This window comes from Felis catus, chromosome A2 (genome assembly GCF_018350175.1).
Source record: "Felis catus isolate Fca126 chromosome A2, F.catus_Fca126_mat1.0, whole genome shotgun sequence".
NCBI classification, from domain to species: Eukaryota; Metazoa; Chordata; class Mammalia; order Carnivora; family Felidae; genus Felis; species Felis catus.
The window spans coordinates 59,720,105-59,737,813 of record NC_058369.1 but is presented as its reverse complement, the minus strand read 5'-3'; the positions used below and the strand labels follow the sequence as shown (position 1 = coordinate 59,737,813).

The following is a 17,709-nucleotide window of genomic DNA, read 5'->3' as shown; positions in this document are numbered from 1 at the left end:
AAATTTTTTCAGTTGAATTGAATATATTATGATCTCCTTAGGTGCGGGAAATAGCCCACTCCCCGTCTTATCCTCAGGGCCTACTTAGCCAATAGCTGGCGTAAATAGAGAAATTCTGGTTGCGTTGGCTACATAACAAATACGCCAGAACCTACTGGCTTAAAACAGTGACAACACTTATTTTGCTCCCAGATCTTCAATTTGAGTGTGCCTCAGTGGGGATACTACGCTTCTGCTCCACTTGGCATCAGCTGAGGTGATTCAAAGTCTGGGAGCCGAAGTGATCTGCAAGATTGCTCATCACATTTCTGGGAATTGACGCAAACTCTCGGCTGAAGTCTTAGCTGGGGTTACCAGCCAGGACATCCACACATGGCCTCTCCACGTGGCCAGGACTTCCTCACCACGTGGACACTGGTTTCCAGGGCTGAGAGTCCTGACAGAGAGCCAGGAAGAAACCTTATCATCCCTTCTGATTGAGCCTGGAAAGCCAAACAATCTCCCTTCCGCCACATACTATTTGTCAAGACAGTTGCAAAGGCCTCCAGGCTTAAAAGGATAAGAAATAGTCTCTGTGTCCTGATGGGCAGTAGCAAGGTTCTGGAAACACATGTGGGGCTGGACATATTACTCTGGCTATTTGGAGAAAATATTATCTGTCACAAAGGGCTACAAAATGCCTTAAATATCCCAGAAGAATAAAATTATTCCCACTTAGAATTCTGTACCCAGCAAAACTATCAGTCAGGTGAATGTCTGGAAATGCAATTCTTAAAAGTTTACCTCCTGTGACTTTCTCTCGGAGAGCTACTAGGGAATGCTACACCAAAGCAGGAAAGTAGATCAAAGAAGCAGAAGACACTCCTTGCATGGATTCAATCCAAGGAGGAGGAGAAGGGAGCCCTCAGATGACACAGATGGCACAGAAGCCAGGATGAGGGCAAGAGGGTGGATGGTTCCAGAAGAGATGTGTGTGGGTAAACATGCACATTTATGGAACTGATGGAATATCTTGTGTGTCTGTCCATTAGGAAATGATAGTTAGAGTGATTGTAAGGATTTGTGATCATGACATATAAAATGGAACGGAGGACAGAAAGACCAATTGAATAAAACAGAGCCCAGACACAGGCCTGTGTGTAGATACTATATGGCCATGATAACAGTGTAGGTCAGACTGGCAAAATTTAGTATTTATTCTTTATTTTATTTTTGAGAGAGAGAGAGAGAGAGAGAGAGAGAGCAAGGGAGAGGCAGAGAGAGGGAGACACAGAATCTGAAGCAGGCTCCAGGGTCCAAGCTGTCAGCCCAGAGCCCAACATGGGGCTTGAACTCATGAACCAAGAGATCATGACCCGAGCCAAAGTCGGATGCTTAACCCACTGAGCCACCAAGTCATCCAAGAGTGGCAAAAATTTAAAAGCTTGATAATACAGAATGTTGGCAAGGAAATAGATCAAAGGACACTTAAATTCCCTGTTTATGGGGTATAAAGTAGAGTGACCACTTTGGAAAATTGTTTGGTATTACCCAGGAAAACAACAAAAGCATATCTTCTAACCCAGCAATTCCACTCACTGGTGCACACCCAAGAAAGATTTTTGTATCTGCGCATCAGGAGATATGTAACAATTGGCTTTAGAAGCATTGTTTGTAAGAGAAAAAACTGGACACAGCCTGGTGTCAATAGCAGTAAAACAGAATAACTGTGTTATATTCTTACGATGAAATGCTACCATGCAGTGATGAAAACGGTTGAGCCACAGGCACATGAGCCAACATGGATGAATCTCCCAATGCTGAGCAAAAAAGCAAGTCCCCGAAGAAGTAGGGGAAAGGCTTCCATTTCTATGTTCACCACCGGCAAGACTAAACAAGCTGCTGTCTAAGGACACATACATGGATGATAAAACTGAACAAGCCAGACAAGGTACACCACAGAAGTCAGGATGAGGATGCCCCAGGGATTTCTAAGAGACTCGAAAAGTTCCAGTGCTTAGCCTGGGTGTTTGTTCTTTTTCTTAAATAAAATTGTTTTTACACATTCTTCTGTAGGGTGTATATGTTTCATAATTTTGAAAATGGGAAATCAGGGCCCCTGGGTGGCTTAGTTGATTGACTGACTCTTGATTTCAGCTCAGGTCATGATCTCACGGTTCATAAGTTCGAGCCCCGCATCGGGGTTGGTGCTGACAGTGCGGAGCCTGCTTCGGGTTCTCTCTCTGTCTCCCTCTCTCTCTGCCTGTCCCCTGCTCACTCTCTCTGTCTCTCTCTCAAAAAAGACAAAAAAAAAAAACCCAAAAAAACAAAAAAAACCAGGGGGGAAACTGAGAAGGTGGAGAATGGAGTGTTTAATTTCAGAAAGAATAGAAAACATTGTACAGGGAAGTGTCAGGAGGGAGCGACACCAATGTAGTCACAGCAGGACAAAGACACGTGGGTTCTCAAACCCTGAGCCAGCCACACCGGGAACCTGATGGACAGAACCCAGGGCTGCATGAAGTGCTCAATCTTCACCTTCCATGAGAGGAAGGCCGCTGATAAATTATCTGAAATCAGTAAATCAATAGATGGAGGTTTAAACATATTATTTACAAAAACGGAGAAACATATCAGAAGAAACAACCAAAGGAGTCTGAGAAGAGGGGAGGGGTGTCATAGGGCCGGGAAGTGCTGGGTTTTATCATGCGGCTTAAATAAATGCTGAGTGTGTATTTAATAAGTGGTTGTTGGGGGCTTGAGAAATGCACATTAAAATGATACTTGGGCTTTTTCCCCCATCAAATTGGCAAAAAAGACAACCATTATTAATTCTCGGCGCTGGTAAATGTTGAGGAAGCCAGCAGCCACCATGGGGGTGGAAGTGAGTTGGCACTCACAATGTATGGGGCATTGTCTATTTTTTCAGTGTTTTGAAGGACCTATGCATCCATGGTTGGGTTTGGAGTTGGCTCATATTACGTTTTATTGCTTTTGATTTAAAGGGGTGCTCTGATTGGTCAGAAGGTGGAAGTCTCGGGTTAGGAACTGGGCTTGCACTCAAAGCCCAGCAGAATTAGGGTACAGCCTTCTCGGGTTCGTGTTTCAAACTGTGAGCCTGAATCGAGATCTGGAATTAATGAGGATTCTGAGGGGGCCAAGGCTAGGATGAATGGCACTGGATTGGAGTTTGTTAGGACGTAGATTTATTTCCCCAGTAGGTGTGAAATCAGGCGGCTTAGAATGTAAGCGCGTTCGCATGTGGGCAAAAGAATGTAAGCTGCGTAGGCCTGCCCCCAGCATCTCCCTGCGACTTTCTGCAATTCAAGGCCGATGCCTTCGAGGTTCCCAGCCCAGACGCCGTGGCCCCGGGAGCGGCGTATGCGTCCGCTTCTGCAACCGCGCTGGAGCGGACGAGCAGGACTCCTGTCCCTGCGCTCATCGCCCACTGGGGGTAGCTGGACATCGGCCGCGGGCGAGGGAGCCAAGGTCGCGGTGGCTCTGTTTGCGCGGTCTCGCTTGACGTGAGCCCGCAGGGCAGCGTCTTTTCAACTTGTTTACCAGCCTGCGTCACCCGGGAACCTTTCACTGACACCTAGGACAAAAGGTTCCTCTTTTGTAAGTCTCCTTTGGGCAGAAAGGGCATTCGCCAGAGCTAGGGACTCCAACTGGTGCAGGGCGCCACCCCGTGGTAGATTCGGACAGCGCGCACCCACCCATCTGCCCATTCCTCCTTTAGCCCTTCTGTACCCACCATGCATGCATCATCCATCCACTCCATGCTCCCATCCACCCACCCACCCTCCCATCTCATCTAATAATCATCCACCTACCCCATTCATCCACATCTCTACCCCTCCACCCAGCCACTGCATGTGGATCCATCAATACACCACCCACCCATCCACCTACATTTGTATAACTCAGCCATAGGTACACTCTCTCTCCACCCATCCACTCATTCGTCCCCCAGAATTTTCATCCTTTCATATAAATATTTATTTTTTCCATTCATATCCATCCACCATCCACTATCCATTGACTCATTTGACAAAATATTTATGGAACACCTTCTGTGTGCTAGGTACTGTGCAAAGCATTGGAATCAAGGGATCACAGGACACTCTTCTTGTCCTTATGGAACCTACAGGACACCAGAAGCAACACACAGAGGCCCTTGTGAAATGGTCATTGCTTTGAAGGGGGTGCAGGGCACTGTGAGGATGTATCAGCCCAGATATGGGGGCCAAGGGTAGCTGGGCTGAACAAAGGACTTCTAGGCTGAGGTTTACAAAACAGTGGGAATGAGCCAGGCAAAGAGGACTAGGAGGCCAGAGGCTGGTGCCCTGGAAAAGGATGCCATGGATACAAAGGCCTGGAAGCCAAGTGGGCTAGAGGGGTGGAAGCTATTTGGGCGTGTGTGTGCATCTGTGGAGATCTCCCTGTGCATACAGGGGAAAGTCTGCACAGTGTTCTTTGGTGCTAGATGGTTGGGGTATCAACACATTGTCCATTCAGATCCCCCCATCTCCTTGCTGACACAACTTATGGGGTCCAGGCATGCCCCCTCTTCCCCAGGGCCATATGCCCCAGGGCTGGGATGTCCCACTGAGTTCCCATTTTCCATGCTATGACTGGTTTAGGCATGTGAAAAATCTCTCTGGCTAAGGAGATGTGACAAGTGTTCTGAGGGGCTTCTCATTGTGTGAGATGATATTGCCTTATTAAGTCATTTCTCATAGAGCTTTCTGTTTCTTGTAGCAAAATACAACCTAAATGCTATCAAGAACTATTATTGAGAACCTCTTGTGGGGCACAGTCCAGGAAGTGACACCTTGCTGCCTCAAATCTCCTGGTCACAGTAGAATGTCCTGCCCTCCCACCCAGCCCCATATCTGGACTGCGTCTTCAGAGCCATGGTCCCTCTATCTTGTCCTCTTCCTCCTCTCTCTCTCTCTCTCTCTCTCTCTCTCTCTCTCTCTCAATCTTGCTTTCTCCATGCCCTCAAGCCTGGTCTAGTCTCAGCCCCTCTTCCTGGGTAACCACAATATCCAAGACTGCCTGGGACCCCCACTCCATCCACCCCAAGCCCGTGAAGGCCAAGCAGGGGAGCGCCATCTTTGATCTGGAATGATGTCATTGTTATCTTACCCAGCCAATTCAGAGTCCCCCAAGACTTGGCCATCTGACTCCTGAGCCGTGGCACTGAGTCGGCCTCTGATGACCTAGGCTCCAGCAGAGCTGCAGGGAAGAATTTGGTCAGGGCCCCAGTCCCACAGTGGATTAGCACCAGCCCTGCCCTCAAGGGGCAAGATAGGGCCCCAGCCAAGATCCTTGTATCTTCTCACCTACCAGGTCACCCTCAGCATTTCCTGAAACTACTGTTACCCAGGCCCCTAATGGCTTTCTATTTGACGCTTTTCAGTCTTTTAACCACTCGAAATTTCTTCTTCTTTTTAATGTATTTATTGATATATTCACACATCAAACAACTCATTCATTTAAAATGCATTTAGTCATGGGGCGCCTGGGTGGTTCAGTTGGTTGGGCGTCCAACTACCGCTCAGGTTATGGTCTCAGTCCATGAGATCGAGCCCCACATCAGGTTCTGTGCTGACAGACAAGAGCCTGGAGCCTGCTTCAGATTCCATGTCTCTCTCTCTCTCTCATTCTCTCTCTCTCTCTGCCCCTCACCCACTCATGCTCTGTCTCTCAATCTCTTTCTCAAAAATAAATAAACATTAGAAAAATAATTAAAAAAATAAAATGCATTTAGTCGGGGTACCTGGCTGGCTCAGTCAGTAAAGCATCTGCCTTTTTTTTTTTTTTTTTGAGCATCAGACTCTTGATCTCAGGTTTTGGGTTCAAGCCCCACATTGGACGTGGAAGCTACTTAAAAATAAATAAATAAAGGGGCGCCTGGGTGGCTCAGTTGGTTAAGCATCCAACTTTGGCTCAGGTCATGACCTCACAGTTTCCAAGTTCGAGCCCCACATCAGGCTCTGTGCTGACAGCTCAGAGCCTGGAGCCTGCTTCAGATTCTGTGTCTCCCTCTCTCTCTCTGCCCCTCCCCTGCTCATGCTCTGTCTCTGTCTCTCTCTCTCTCTCAAAAATAAATATTTAAAAAAAAAAATTTTAACAAATAAATAAATAAAATAAATTTTAAAAATATATTTAGTATATTCACAGAGTTGTGCAACCACCACCATAATCTAATTTTAGACATTTTCATCACCTACAAGAAAAAACCTACGTCTCCATTAGCTGGCACTGCCATTTTTCCCCTAACACCATCCCTCCCCCTGGTCGCCCTTGGCAACCACTAATGGACTTTCTGTCTCTATGGATTTGCCCATTCCAGATATTGCAAACGGAATCAAACAACATGTGATCTTTTGGGACTGTCTCCTTGCAATGCTTTCAAGGCTCATCCATGTTACACTATTTACCAGTACATCATTTCTTTGTATTGCCAAGTAATATTCCGTGGTATGAGGGTAGCATATTTTGTCGACCAAGTCATCAGTTGATGAAAATCCAGGTTGTTTCTCAGCCACTATGAAGAATGCTGCTAGGAATATTCACGTACGAGTTTTTACGTGGACACATTTGCATTTTGCTTGGGTCTACACCTATGAGTGGAATGGCTAGGTCATAGGGTAACTCTAGTGTAACTCTTTGAGGAGCTGCCAGACTGTTTTCCAAAGTAGCTGAACCATTTTACATTCCCACCAGCCGTGTATGAAGGCTCCGATTTCTCTGCATCCTCATCAATGCTAGTTATCAGCTGTCTTTTTGATTAAGTCTATCCTAGTGGGTGTGATATGATATCTCGTCGTGGTTTTGATCTGCATTTCCCTGATGACAAGGTATGCTGAGCATCTTTTCATGTGTTTGTCCGCCATCCATATATCTTCTTTGGAGAACTGTCAATTGCGATCCTTTGCCTGTTTTTAAATTGGATTGTCTGCATTTTTATTAATGAGTCATAGGAGTTCATTATATACTCTAGATACAAGTCCTTTATCAGATGCATGCTTTGCAAATATTCTTTCCCCCTCTTTCCACTTTCTTGATGGTTATCGTTTACAGCACAAAAGTTTATATTTCAGTGAAATCCAATCTGTCTTTTTTTTTTTTTGTCACTTGTGCTTTTGGTGTCAGAGCTAAGAAACAGCCACCTAACTCAAGGTCACAAAGATTCACTCCTGAGTTTTCCTCTAAGAGTTTTAGCTCTCACACTTAGGTCGATGGTTCCTTTTGACTTAATTTCGGTGTCTGGTATGAGCTGGAGTCCAACCTCCTTCTTTTGCATCTGGAAACCCAATTGTTCTAGCTGCACTTGTTGAAAGGCCGTTCTTTCCCCCCTCGAATTGTCCTGGCACCCACTCTTTAAACTCTCTGTTCCTTTGGCTTTGTTTCTCTGTTCTAAGGAACACGCTTGCCTGGTTTTCTTCCTCCTGTTTGGTGCCTAGTTTCCCTTTTTGCTGCAGGGGGGGACTCTTTCTTCCCCCTGGCGATGGTGTCTTCTCACTCCCAGACAGCCCCTCTCCCTGGCTTTTCACACCTGCTCCAAGGACATCCTGCAGGCCCCTCCCAGCCATCTAAAACTCACCCTGCTCTCTCTCCCTCAGCACTCCCACTCTCCATGTCAGTGCAGATCCTCCAGGAAGCAAATGCTAAGACAGAAGCAGATGTTGTACAAGAGATCTGTTGGGAATGACGCCCGTTTGGATAAAGGACAGGAGGAGCCCCAGGCTGTGGGTCTGAAGAAGTCTTGTCCAGGCCACAGGAAGCAAAGCTCGCCCACGGGAAGAGTCCCTTGCAAGGCAGAAGTGGCCTCTGGTGCTCCCACGGTGGCTGGGCATTGGCTGGGGTGGCCCGGGGAAGGTATGGCTTCAGTATAAGTTGTGCTTCATCCCAGATGTGCAGTAGCTGGAGCCTGTCAGCCAGCTATACTCCTAGAAGCTTCTCTCCAGAAAGCAGACCTGAGCCCACGTTCTGCGCCCCACCCCATTCTCATCTCAGCCAACACGTTTAGGCTGCCTGGGTCCACTTAGCTCCATCTACCGCCACAGCCAGCCTCTGACCCTGTTTGGTTCAGCCTCCTGCCCTCCTAACTGCCTCCACCTTAAATCTAAGTCAACATTAGCTCTTGCTGGGAAATGGCTTCCTAGGACCTCTCCCCAGCCCATCCTTTCCACGGAGCTAAAGGTTCAACTAAATAGCAAATCTGATGGTGGTTTTCTCTTCTTTGTGCTCCATGAGCAGTGATGGGACAAGATTCTAGCCTCTGTGACCTGGCAAAGACCTCCCTTCCTTTTCCTGGCACCCCTCCAAGCCCTCCCCCCCACCACCCCTGCCTCTGCCAACAACACCTGACACCCCCAACCTCACAAGATCGCTCATGCTCCCTGAACTGGGGCTCAGTCTCCCCTGCTCCTCAAATCCTTTCACTCACGGCCCTATCTGCCTATTTACATCCTATGTAGCCTTTGTTTTTTATTAACATTTATTTATTTTTTGAGAGTCAGAGAGAGACAGAGCACAAGCAGGGGAGGTGCAGAGAGAAGGAGACACAGAATCGGAAGCAGGCTCTAGGCTCCGAGCTGTCAGCACAGAGCCCGACGCAGGGCTCGAACCCACAAACTGTGAGATCATGACCCGAGCCGAAGTCGGTCGCTTAACTGACGGAGCCATCCAGGCGCCCCTACAGCCTTTGTATTTTAAAGTTTATTTATTTATTTTGAGAGAAAGAGAGAGTACAAGTGAGGGGGGCAGAGAGAGAGAGAGGGAGAGAGAAAATCACAAGCAGGCTCTGTGCTGTCAGCGCACAGCCCAACATGGTACTTGATTCCATGACCCTGGGATCACAGCCTGAGCTGAAATCAAGTGTCGAACACTTAAGGACTGAGCCACCCAGGTGCCCTAGACTCTATGCATCTTTTTCCAAAAGTGTATTTATTTTGAGAGAAGGAGAGAGAGAATCCCAGCCTAGAGCCCAATGCTGGGCTCAATCTCACCAACCGAGACATCATGACCTGAGCCAAAATCAAGAGTCGGACGCTTAACCAACTAAGCCACCCAGGTGCCCCTTATGCATCCTTTAATCTGGTCCCAATGATGTCACCCCCGCATGATGCCTTCCATGATGATTCAAGCCAACAGAATCTTACCCTGGGCTTCAAGACCTTTCTTGTTATCCCCCTTAACACCGTAGTCAAATGTGGATGCCAAAAGTCACCCTGTTTTCTCCCCAGATACCAGTGAAATCATCTGTCCATCTGAGCTGGCAGGGAAGCAGTCTGATGAGCGGGACATAAAAAGCACGCGGGGCCAGAGCGCCACAAGGACCGGTGAGGGCAGAGGGGTAAGGAGGCGACCCCGCGTGGGAAATGGCGTGGTGCTTCAGACTCATTGTCAAGACGTGGCATCTTTCCCTGATACACAGCTCACGGAGGGACTGCAGACCACAGCTTGAACTGGGGCCACGGCCACGTGCAGCAGGTAAACTGGAAACAGCACACATGGTCAGTAATGCCCGTGAAGAGCCGACACACCGTGAAGTAGAGTAGACGTGGTTTAGTCTCTTTCCATGTCCTGCAACCTCGGAGGCTGAAGGAAGGGGCAAAAAGAAATCCAGATGCAAGGCGCACAGGCGAGTTGAAGCATCTGCCCGCTGGGGTGCCCTTCCAGTCCTGACGGGGCAGAGTCACTGAAATCCTCCTGCGTCTCCTCTTGCTGCAGGTTTGCTCCCTTCTGCTCCACAGGAAGCCTCCAGACATCCAAGAGCTATCAGCACGTGTGTTGCATATCGTCCAGACCCGTCTACTGCAGTGGGAGAGAGGTTCTAAGGTCAGCTTGCGTTAGGGGCACCCAGGGTCCAAGCAGCCCAGGCAGACAAGTGCAGGTGGGGCTGCAACGGGATGCTGCCTGGCTGACCAAGCAGGAGAGTCCATCTTCAGCCCCGGGCCCCATGCCTTGGCCCTCCCCAGCCGGCCGAGAGAGCGCTGCCTCTCCCAAGGCCAGTGGGAGGAGGCATGGGGTGGCCTTTGATAGCCTGGACTACAGAGCCAGGCTGCCTGGGTTTGAGTCCCACTTCCACCACCTACGGACAAATGCCTTCGTGTCTCCCACCCTCAGCTTCCTCGCAGAGATCACAGCACCCTGGCTGGGACGCCCCTTCTGCAGACAATAGCACATGGACCTTCTCAATCAGCCACACCCCTCAGATCGTGCTATAATCCCGGCACACAAGCGTTATCTGAGGCCCCAGATGTTTATTATGAATTTTCGTAATGTAATTGTTCAAACTTCAACCTTCAGAAATATTGCAAGAATTTTGTAATGAACACTCACATACCCACCACCTGGATTCTACAATTAACACGAATCTATCCGTCTCTTCAGCACTGCGTATCCATCTATGAGTGTATCCAGCAACCCATCTCATATTTTAAATTAGCTTTTAGTCGACAAATTGTGTTCAGAGTGAGAACTTGTAGGCTCGAATTAAGAGTTTAAAAAGGCCACATTTTCTAAATAACTGACAGCCAAAGACAAGAACGTACACATTGACTAGAGAATGTGTCTTTATTATGAAGTACGCCCTTGGATTTCTTGGGCTTTTTCAAAGTGTATGCATCATTGCTTTGGATAATTGTATACAATTATAAAACAATTCCAGGTCAGAGTCCATACGTGTCTGATTAAGAGCAAAGATAAAACTCCACTGCCTGTAAATCCTGTCTCGGGCACACCCTGGCTTTGCTGTGCATGTTTCTTAATCTCATGGTGATTCAGTCTCCTCACTAACCCTGGAGGTACTAACAGGACTTACTTCACAGGCGGACTGTGCTAGATGGACACAGAGAACAGCAGCAGGCACACAGAAGCATTCTGTAAAAGTGCACAGGTAATTCACAATAGTTCATAAACTCACCTGTTAATAACAACGAATTGGTAGTATGCTCAGTAGCTTTTCCCTCTTCAGGTCAGTCATTTTCCAGATTCCTAAAAGTCTCAGAGCAATAAGTGTCCGAGATAAACCATCTTGAAAGTGTTTGCTTTCTTGCTGATACCTGACTCCAGTGCACAGCTCTTTATTCTGCTGCTGCACAGACAGGCAGGGGCTAAACCATTTGGGGTTTTACCTGACAGTGTAAGGAGCCTCTATCCTGGGGGTAAAGAAACACCACTTGTCTATTCAGGGTATTGAATGCTAGCTGCTGTAATAAATACTCTCACACACGTGAGCACACACACACACGCACACACGCACACAAATCACGTATATGGCTTAACATAATATTTCCTTTGTCCCTTGTACAAAGCCTATGGTAGATACTGCCAGTTGGGACACTGTCCTCCAGTGGGAATTGAGGGATCCCCGCTCCTTCCACCTCAGGGAGCCCCTCCATGTTCCGTGGAACTGGTCTCCCTACCCGCTACACCTGTCTTGGGCAGAGCCAGGAGCTGCTGGGATTCTCCCTGGCATCTTACTGGCTGGCAGTCTGCTCCAGAGCACAGAATACTGCTAGAAAGACAGAGCCCTGACTGTGCCCCAGCTCCAAGCAGCCTTTGTCAATCTGCAAATTCCCTAGATGCATGGGACAATGTGGTGACCATGGTGAGGACTGGAGGGGTTCTCCTGTTTTGAAGGAACAAGGGATGTCAGCTGGGGAGGCAGAGAGCCCACCCTAGCCCACATCCGCTGGTGAATCTGGACTATCTGAACTGGATCCCTGCTCTTTAACATCTCATTTCTTCCCTGTCTTCTGATAGTCCTTGCTCATCATTCTGTGTCTTTCGTACATGTCTCATTCGCCCTCTGGTACAGTAGGGATTCTCAAGCCTTAGCCAGCAATGTAACCAGCCTGTTACCGCCCTGGTTGCACGGCTCTGCCCCTAGACTTTCTGCTTCAGAAACAGGCAGAACGTTGACTTCTCCAAAGAGTTCCCGGCATCTCTGATGCTGCTGGCCCCGGGGCCACACTTTGAGAACAGCCCCTCTGGAGAGTGAGGTCCACTCGACAGAAAGGACAGGTCTGTTTTTGCACCACAGGTATCCCGAGGTGCACACTGAAGAAATGAATCGGGGAACGACAGGAAAAGAGCAGGAGTGAGGAACGAGGAATGACGGAGGGAGGAAACTCCTGTTCCCCAGGCCCCATCCCGGACACCGTTCGGGCGGCGACCCGACAGCTCGACAGCTCGGACAGCAGGACTCGACGACTTTCTGCGCTGGGACCCTGCAGCCGGTAGGCCCCACCCCCACGCAGCCAGGGCGTCTAGGCTTTGTGACGTCACCGCCCTGGCCTGCAAGAAGAATGGTTGCCATGGCGACGTAAATAGAAGGCCCGGACGCCCTGAGCCGGGAACTGCCGCGCGGAGGTTTCGGAGCTAGCCGCTGCGCACGGGGGCCGGTGGGTGCGCGCGGGGTCGCATGGGGGGGTGCGCGGGGCCGGGGATGCGCGTGGGGCCCGGGGAGGGCTCCTCTGGCGCCCCTTGCAAGGCCCCTTTGCAAGGCTGCCCGTGTGTCCTTACTCGTTACTTTGCTTTATCATATACCTAGCTGTCTAGCCATCCCTGTGTCCTTCCATGCCTTGTGCACCCCCGCTGTATGGCCCACTGCTCATCCCAACCGAGTTGGGGTGTTGGGAAGCGGGGCGCTGCTAACTCGTCCCTCTCCAAGCCTGGGCAGTAGCAGAGTGTTGCTGGAATGGCTCGGACTTTGGAGGCCAGGAATCTTGAGCTGGAATCCCCGCTGTGGCCTTTCTTTGCTGTGTGACTTTGGACGCCTCGCTGAATCTCCACTTTGCTTCTTCCTTTGCAAAAGGAAAATTTCATTCAGCGAATCGTTAAGACGCTCCAAAGACGCCACGCTAGGCGCTTTGATGAGCACATTGGCTCCACGTGAGAAAAGACCCCTGTCCTCTTGGAGGTTGCTTTCAGGGGGGAAATAGGCAATGCACGGATTTTTTTTAAGTGATAACTCAGCGGTAACTGCAGCGAAGAAAGTAAGGTGAGGTCATATGGGGTTGGGGAGAAAGAAAGCATGTGGACGGTGTGGTGAAGGAAGACATCTCTGAAGTGGTGCAGGGGGAGCACCCTCCCACCCACAGCTGGGTGTGGGTGAACGTTTTTTGGCCAAGGAAGTGGTACATGCAAAGACCCTGAGACAGAGCAAGGCTGTGCAGGAAGTCTGTGTCTTGTGTGGCGGTGCATGCTCTAGAAACAGAAAGATAAGTCAGGGCAACTGGAACCAAGTCAAGGAGGGGAGAGAGGATGAAGGAGGGGGGAGGCGGGAAGATATAGGTGTTGGCCACACAGTGAGCCCTCAGTAGATGCCAGCTGTTCCCAGCCACCCAGGGATACGGGGGTGAGGGCCCGGGGATCATCTGGCTCAAGCACTGTGTCACTCCTCAGGTTGGAATCGCCTTTAGCCAAGGCCAAGTTTTGCAACAAGCCTTTGTTCCTCTGCCCAGATGTCCAAGATAACATCCACTATGGTCTCCAAGGACATGATTTACAACAGTAAGTATGGGGCTGGCCTAGGCTCAGAACCAGTGACAGCCTAGGGAGCTTGGGATAGTGAGGTCCAGGGTCAGTTGAGGTGAAGGTGTTTCCAAATCAGGCCATGAGGCAGAAATCCCAGGTGTGCCAGGTTCCCTAGAAACTCCATGTTCCATTCCTAGGGCGCTGTAACAAAGTGCCACAACAGACTGGCGGCTTAAACCACAGACATTTATTGTCTTACGGCTCTGGGGAGCTGAAGTCCAAGACATAGGTGTCCCCGGCAGGATTGGTGCCTTCTGAGGGCCACGAGGCAGAGTCTGTTCCAGGCTGTCTCCTGGCTTCGTTGGCTGGCAATGTCTGGCATTCCTCGGGTTATGGATGCGTCACTCTGCCTTCATCGTCACATGGCATTCTGCCTGTGTGCGTGTCTGTTGCAAATTTCGCCTTTTGATTAAGGTCGGGAGTCATACAGGATAGGTGCCCACACTACTACCCATGACCTCATCTACGTCTACAATGACCCTATTTCTTACCAGGGTCATGTCATGAGGTGCTAGAAGTTAGGATTTCAAGTACTCAGAAACATTAACTTGGAGGGGTGGGGGACACAATTCACCCCGCCATAGGTTTTGTAGAAGGTACCATAGTGGAGGTGGGGCTCTCTCAGCCTTTCTGCAGCTATGGTCACTGGGATGAGCCCAGAGGAAGTACCAGCTGGCCCCAGGCCCTTGTGGGAGGACATCCTGCCTCCTCTGAAGTCACACCCCTGCTGCCAGGTGCCCCCCCTGGGTGGCCTGGAGGGAGGCCACCAGGGCTGGGGGGGGGGGGACGGGTTGCAGAGTAGGAAACACTGTCATCTGTGTGCTCTTAAATGCCTTCAGCTTGTAATTTGTTTTTGAGTAGGTAAACTATTGCCATGGTTCAAAATTCCAAAGTGTTCAAAGCCCCCTCTTGTGAAAGGCCCCACCTGTCCCCAGATACGCAGTATCGCCGCCTCAGAGGTGGCCCTTGGCTCCAATCTCTCACCTCCTTCCACAGAGCTCCATTCATAAGCTCTGTGCACACTGGCATATAGATACAGTTCGTATACATATAGATGCAGTTCATACAGTTTGTCCCTTTCTCACACAGATGGCCACACAAGACACAGGCTTCCTGCACCTTGGTTTTTTCCATTAACCCAGATACCATGGAGATGCTTTCTTATCAATATATGAGTACCCTTAGACTTCTAGTGTTGTGAGCAGAACAGTAATCCCATAGTGTGGATGTACCATAGTTTATTTAATCAGTCCATGCTAATTGGCATTTAGTTTGTTTTAAAACATGTACAGCTATCGGGGCCCCCCGGGTGGCTCTGTCGGTTAAGTGTCCATCTTGGTTCAGGTCATGATCTCACGATCCATGAATTCGAGCCCCACGTTGGGCTCTGTGCTGCCAGCTCAGAGCCTGGAGCCTGCTTCAGATTCTGTGTCTCCGTCTCTCTGCCCCTCCCCCACTCGTGCTCTATCTCTGTCTGTCAAAAATAAATAAATAAACATTAAAAAAATATTTAAAAACATGTACAGATATCAACATTTGCCCCCACTGTTGCCATTCTGTGCTTACTCGCTCTGTTCCAGGGTGAATTAAAAAATGAAGAAAGGCTGAAATGGGGTTACCAAAAAAAAAAAAAGATAGCTTTGAAATGTTTGCAGACAACAAATCAATTCTAAACGCACACACACACACACACACACACACACACACACCAATGCAGCAACATGACTGCACTAGCACAAGACCGTTGAAGACTTTATAAACTATGTTGATTCATCCAGAAGAACCAGGAGGGTGGTTACATGGCGGGGGGGGGGGGGTACCATGTAACCCTCAACACTGTGTATATCACTTCCCTTGCAGGTGACATGTAAACAGGAGGCTTCCCTGGTCTGGGTTGAGGGTCTGTGCCTTTGGGAGGAAACCAGGCCAAGCGGATACCTCAAGTGTACAGACCCAGGGCATTACCAGGCCAGGCCAAGCAGGGGCACACAGGGGGGTACGTGAAATCGCTCCATGGGGGTGGATTGTTGAGCCTGACATCCTGGGTTCAGCTGTAGGAGCTGGGGACTAAGGTAAGGGCCAGAAAGACTGAGTTCCCTGGGGGGAGAGGGGAGCCTGGGCCAGGTACAGGTAGGCTGTCCGGACCCCAGCCCTACCCAGAGAGCCGAGGGCGGAGGCACTGGGGTCAGACACACCCGGTGGAGCACCGCACCTCTGCGAGCCTCAGCTACCGCATCTGTGGAATGGGAGCAATCCCCAGTCCCTAAGGCTATTGTGAGATGCAAATGGAAACACAGGTCAAGGGCTCAGCATGACGCCCTGTGCACCATAAGTGCCCTATAAACAGTAGCCTCCTTGACATTGCTATTATTAGTCTCTCCATGGTCACCATTATTACAACCAGTACCCCACCTTCAGGGCCTCGGCTGGTCTCCCAGTGTGAAGCCTGAGTCTGAAGAAGATGCTCAGAGAATACAGGTGGAGCGGTAGTTAAGGGGTCTGGGCCAAGACGGCCGGAATTTGACATCAGAGGAGTGAGCTCTGGGTTTGCTCTTCATTCACAAACCTTTCTTAAGTGCCAGCTGGATGCAGGCATCTGTTCTAAGCACTAGGGATTCAGGAGTGAATAAAATCCTCCCCTTGGTGAGGACTCATATTGCGACAAGGGAGGCAGACATTGGAAAGCAGTCTGTATTTACCAGCCAAGAAGCAGTAGAAGGAGACCTACCAGAGGCTTTGGGCAGGGGCATAGGGCATAATTTAAATGGGAGCGGTAGTCCGGGAAGGCGTCTCAGAGGAGGTGACATTCGATACCTATCAGTAACGATCCTGAAGGATGAAATAGAGAGGACATTCGAGGCAGTGGAGAAAGCCCAGCAAAGGTCCTGAGGCCAGTATGAGCTTGCAGTGTGAGAGGAAGAGACAGAAAGCCAGTCTGGCACAACTTGGGTAGGGCCTTGCAGGCTGTGGGGAGGATTATTCAGTTCTGTTGAGGTGCTAGGAGGGGTTTAAGCAGGGAGATTGCACCATTTCTGGGCCTTATGACTTCAATGAGTAGGGATGCCATTGTCTGTGACACAGGAAGAGGGGCTGGTTCACCCACAGCCTCCCTGGAGATCCTGGGCAAGGCGTCACCCCTGGTGCAGAGGTGGACACTTAACAGAGACCTTGTCCAGGCAGAGGAGCCAGGGAAAGCCCAGACTAGACCCAAGGCTTCCCAGTCAGGCTTGTGGGGAGAGGTCTGCAGGACCCCTGCAGAAAGTTGGAGAGAAAAGCAATAAACAGCTTCCCTCTCAGAGCTGCTCTGTTCCTGCCACTCCACTGCCTGTGTTCCTAGGCCAGACCAGAATGCTCTTCCCCTAGATCTCCCTGTGGCTCCCTCCTCCGCCTCCTTTAGGAGTTCATTCAAATGTCACCTTCTGTTTTATTTTTCTTGGTGCCACTTTCCACCTGCCAACGTGCGTCAGCGTTCCCAACTTGTCTGTCTCTCCCCAGCACGTCTTAAGCTCCACCCAGGCAGGGGTGTTTGCCCGTCTTGCCTGCCGTACTTGCTTGGCAAGTAACAGGTCCTTGGTACAATCCTGTCGGCCTGAAAGCTTTCCCCTGAAGGTCGGAGTTCGGCAGGGATGTCTGCTAGCTATTCGACACTGTGCTAAAAGCTCAAGCCAGAGCATTTATGTTTCTTTTCTGAAGATTTTGTTCTTTGGGGCATCTGGGTGGCTCAGTCGGTTAAGTGTCCAACTTCAGCTCAGGTCATGACCTCAGGGTTCGTGAGTTCGAGCCCCGCGTCGGGCTGTGTGCTGACAGCTCGGAGCCTGGAGCCTGCTTTGGATTCTGTGTCTTCCTCTTTGCCTCTCGCCCACTTGTGCTCTCTCTCTCTCTCTCTCTCTCTCTCTCTCTCTCTCTTTCTCTCTCTCTCTCTCAAAAATAAATAAGCATTAAAAAAAAGATTTTGTTTTTAAGTTAGCTCCCCACCCAGTGTGGGGCTCCAACTTACAACCCCCAGATCAAGAGTCACATGCTCCACTGCCCAAGCCAGCCAGGCGCCCCCTCTGTAAAGGAAGACGGGAAACTACTCCTATATATAAAGATAATCCCAAGGAACGCACCAGAAAGCTGCTCGTGCAAGTAAATGAATTCAGCCAGGTTGCAGGGTACAAGATCAAAACA

At 49.7% G+C, this 17,709-nt stretch overlaps 1 protein-coding gene across 7 annotated transcripts in view; it reads left to right on the top strand.

Moving 5' to 3' along the window:
• The first annotated feature begins 12,296 nt into the window (after positions 1 to 12,296).
• The window catches only part of CFAP100 (cilia and flagella associated protein 100), a 56,121-nt gene continuing 50,708 nt past the window's right edge, over positions 12,297 to 17,709 (top strand). For 4 of the 7 annotated variants that reach the window (XM_045052053.1, XM_045052051.1, XM_045052055.1 and 1 more), the window contains exons 1-2: positions 12,297 to 12,404; positions 13,408 to 13,515. In XM_045052053.1, the coding sequence (XP_044907988.1) occupies positions 13,467 to 13,515 (49 nt within the window). In that variant the 5' untranslated portion in view covers positions 12,297 to 12,404; positions 13,408 to 13,466. Of the gene's footprint in view, positions 12,405 to 12,452; positions 13,004 to 13,407; positions 13,516 to 17,709 lie in introns of those variants that run through there. The other 3 variants (XM_045052052.1, XM_045052054.1, XM_019825170.3) reach the window with 2 other exon arrangements.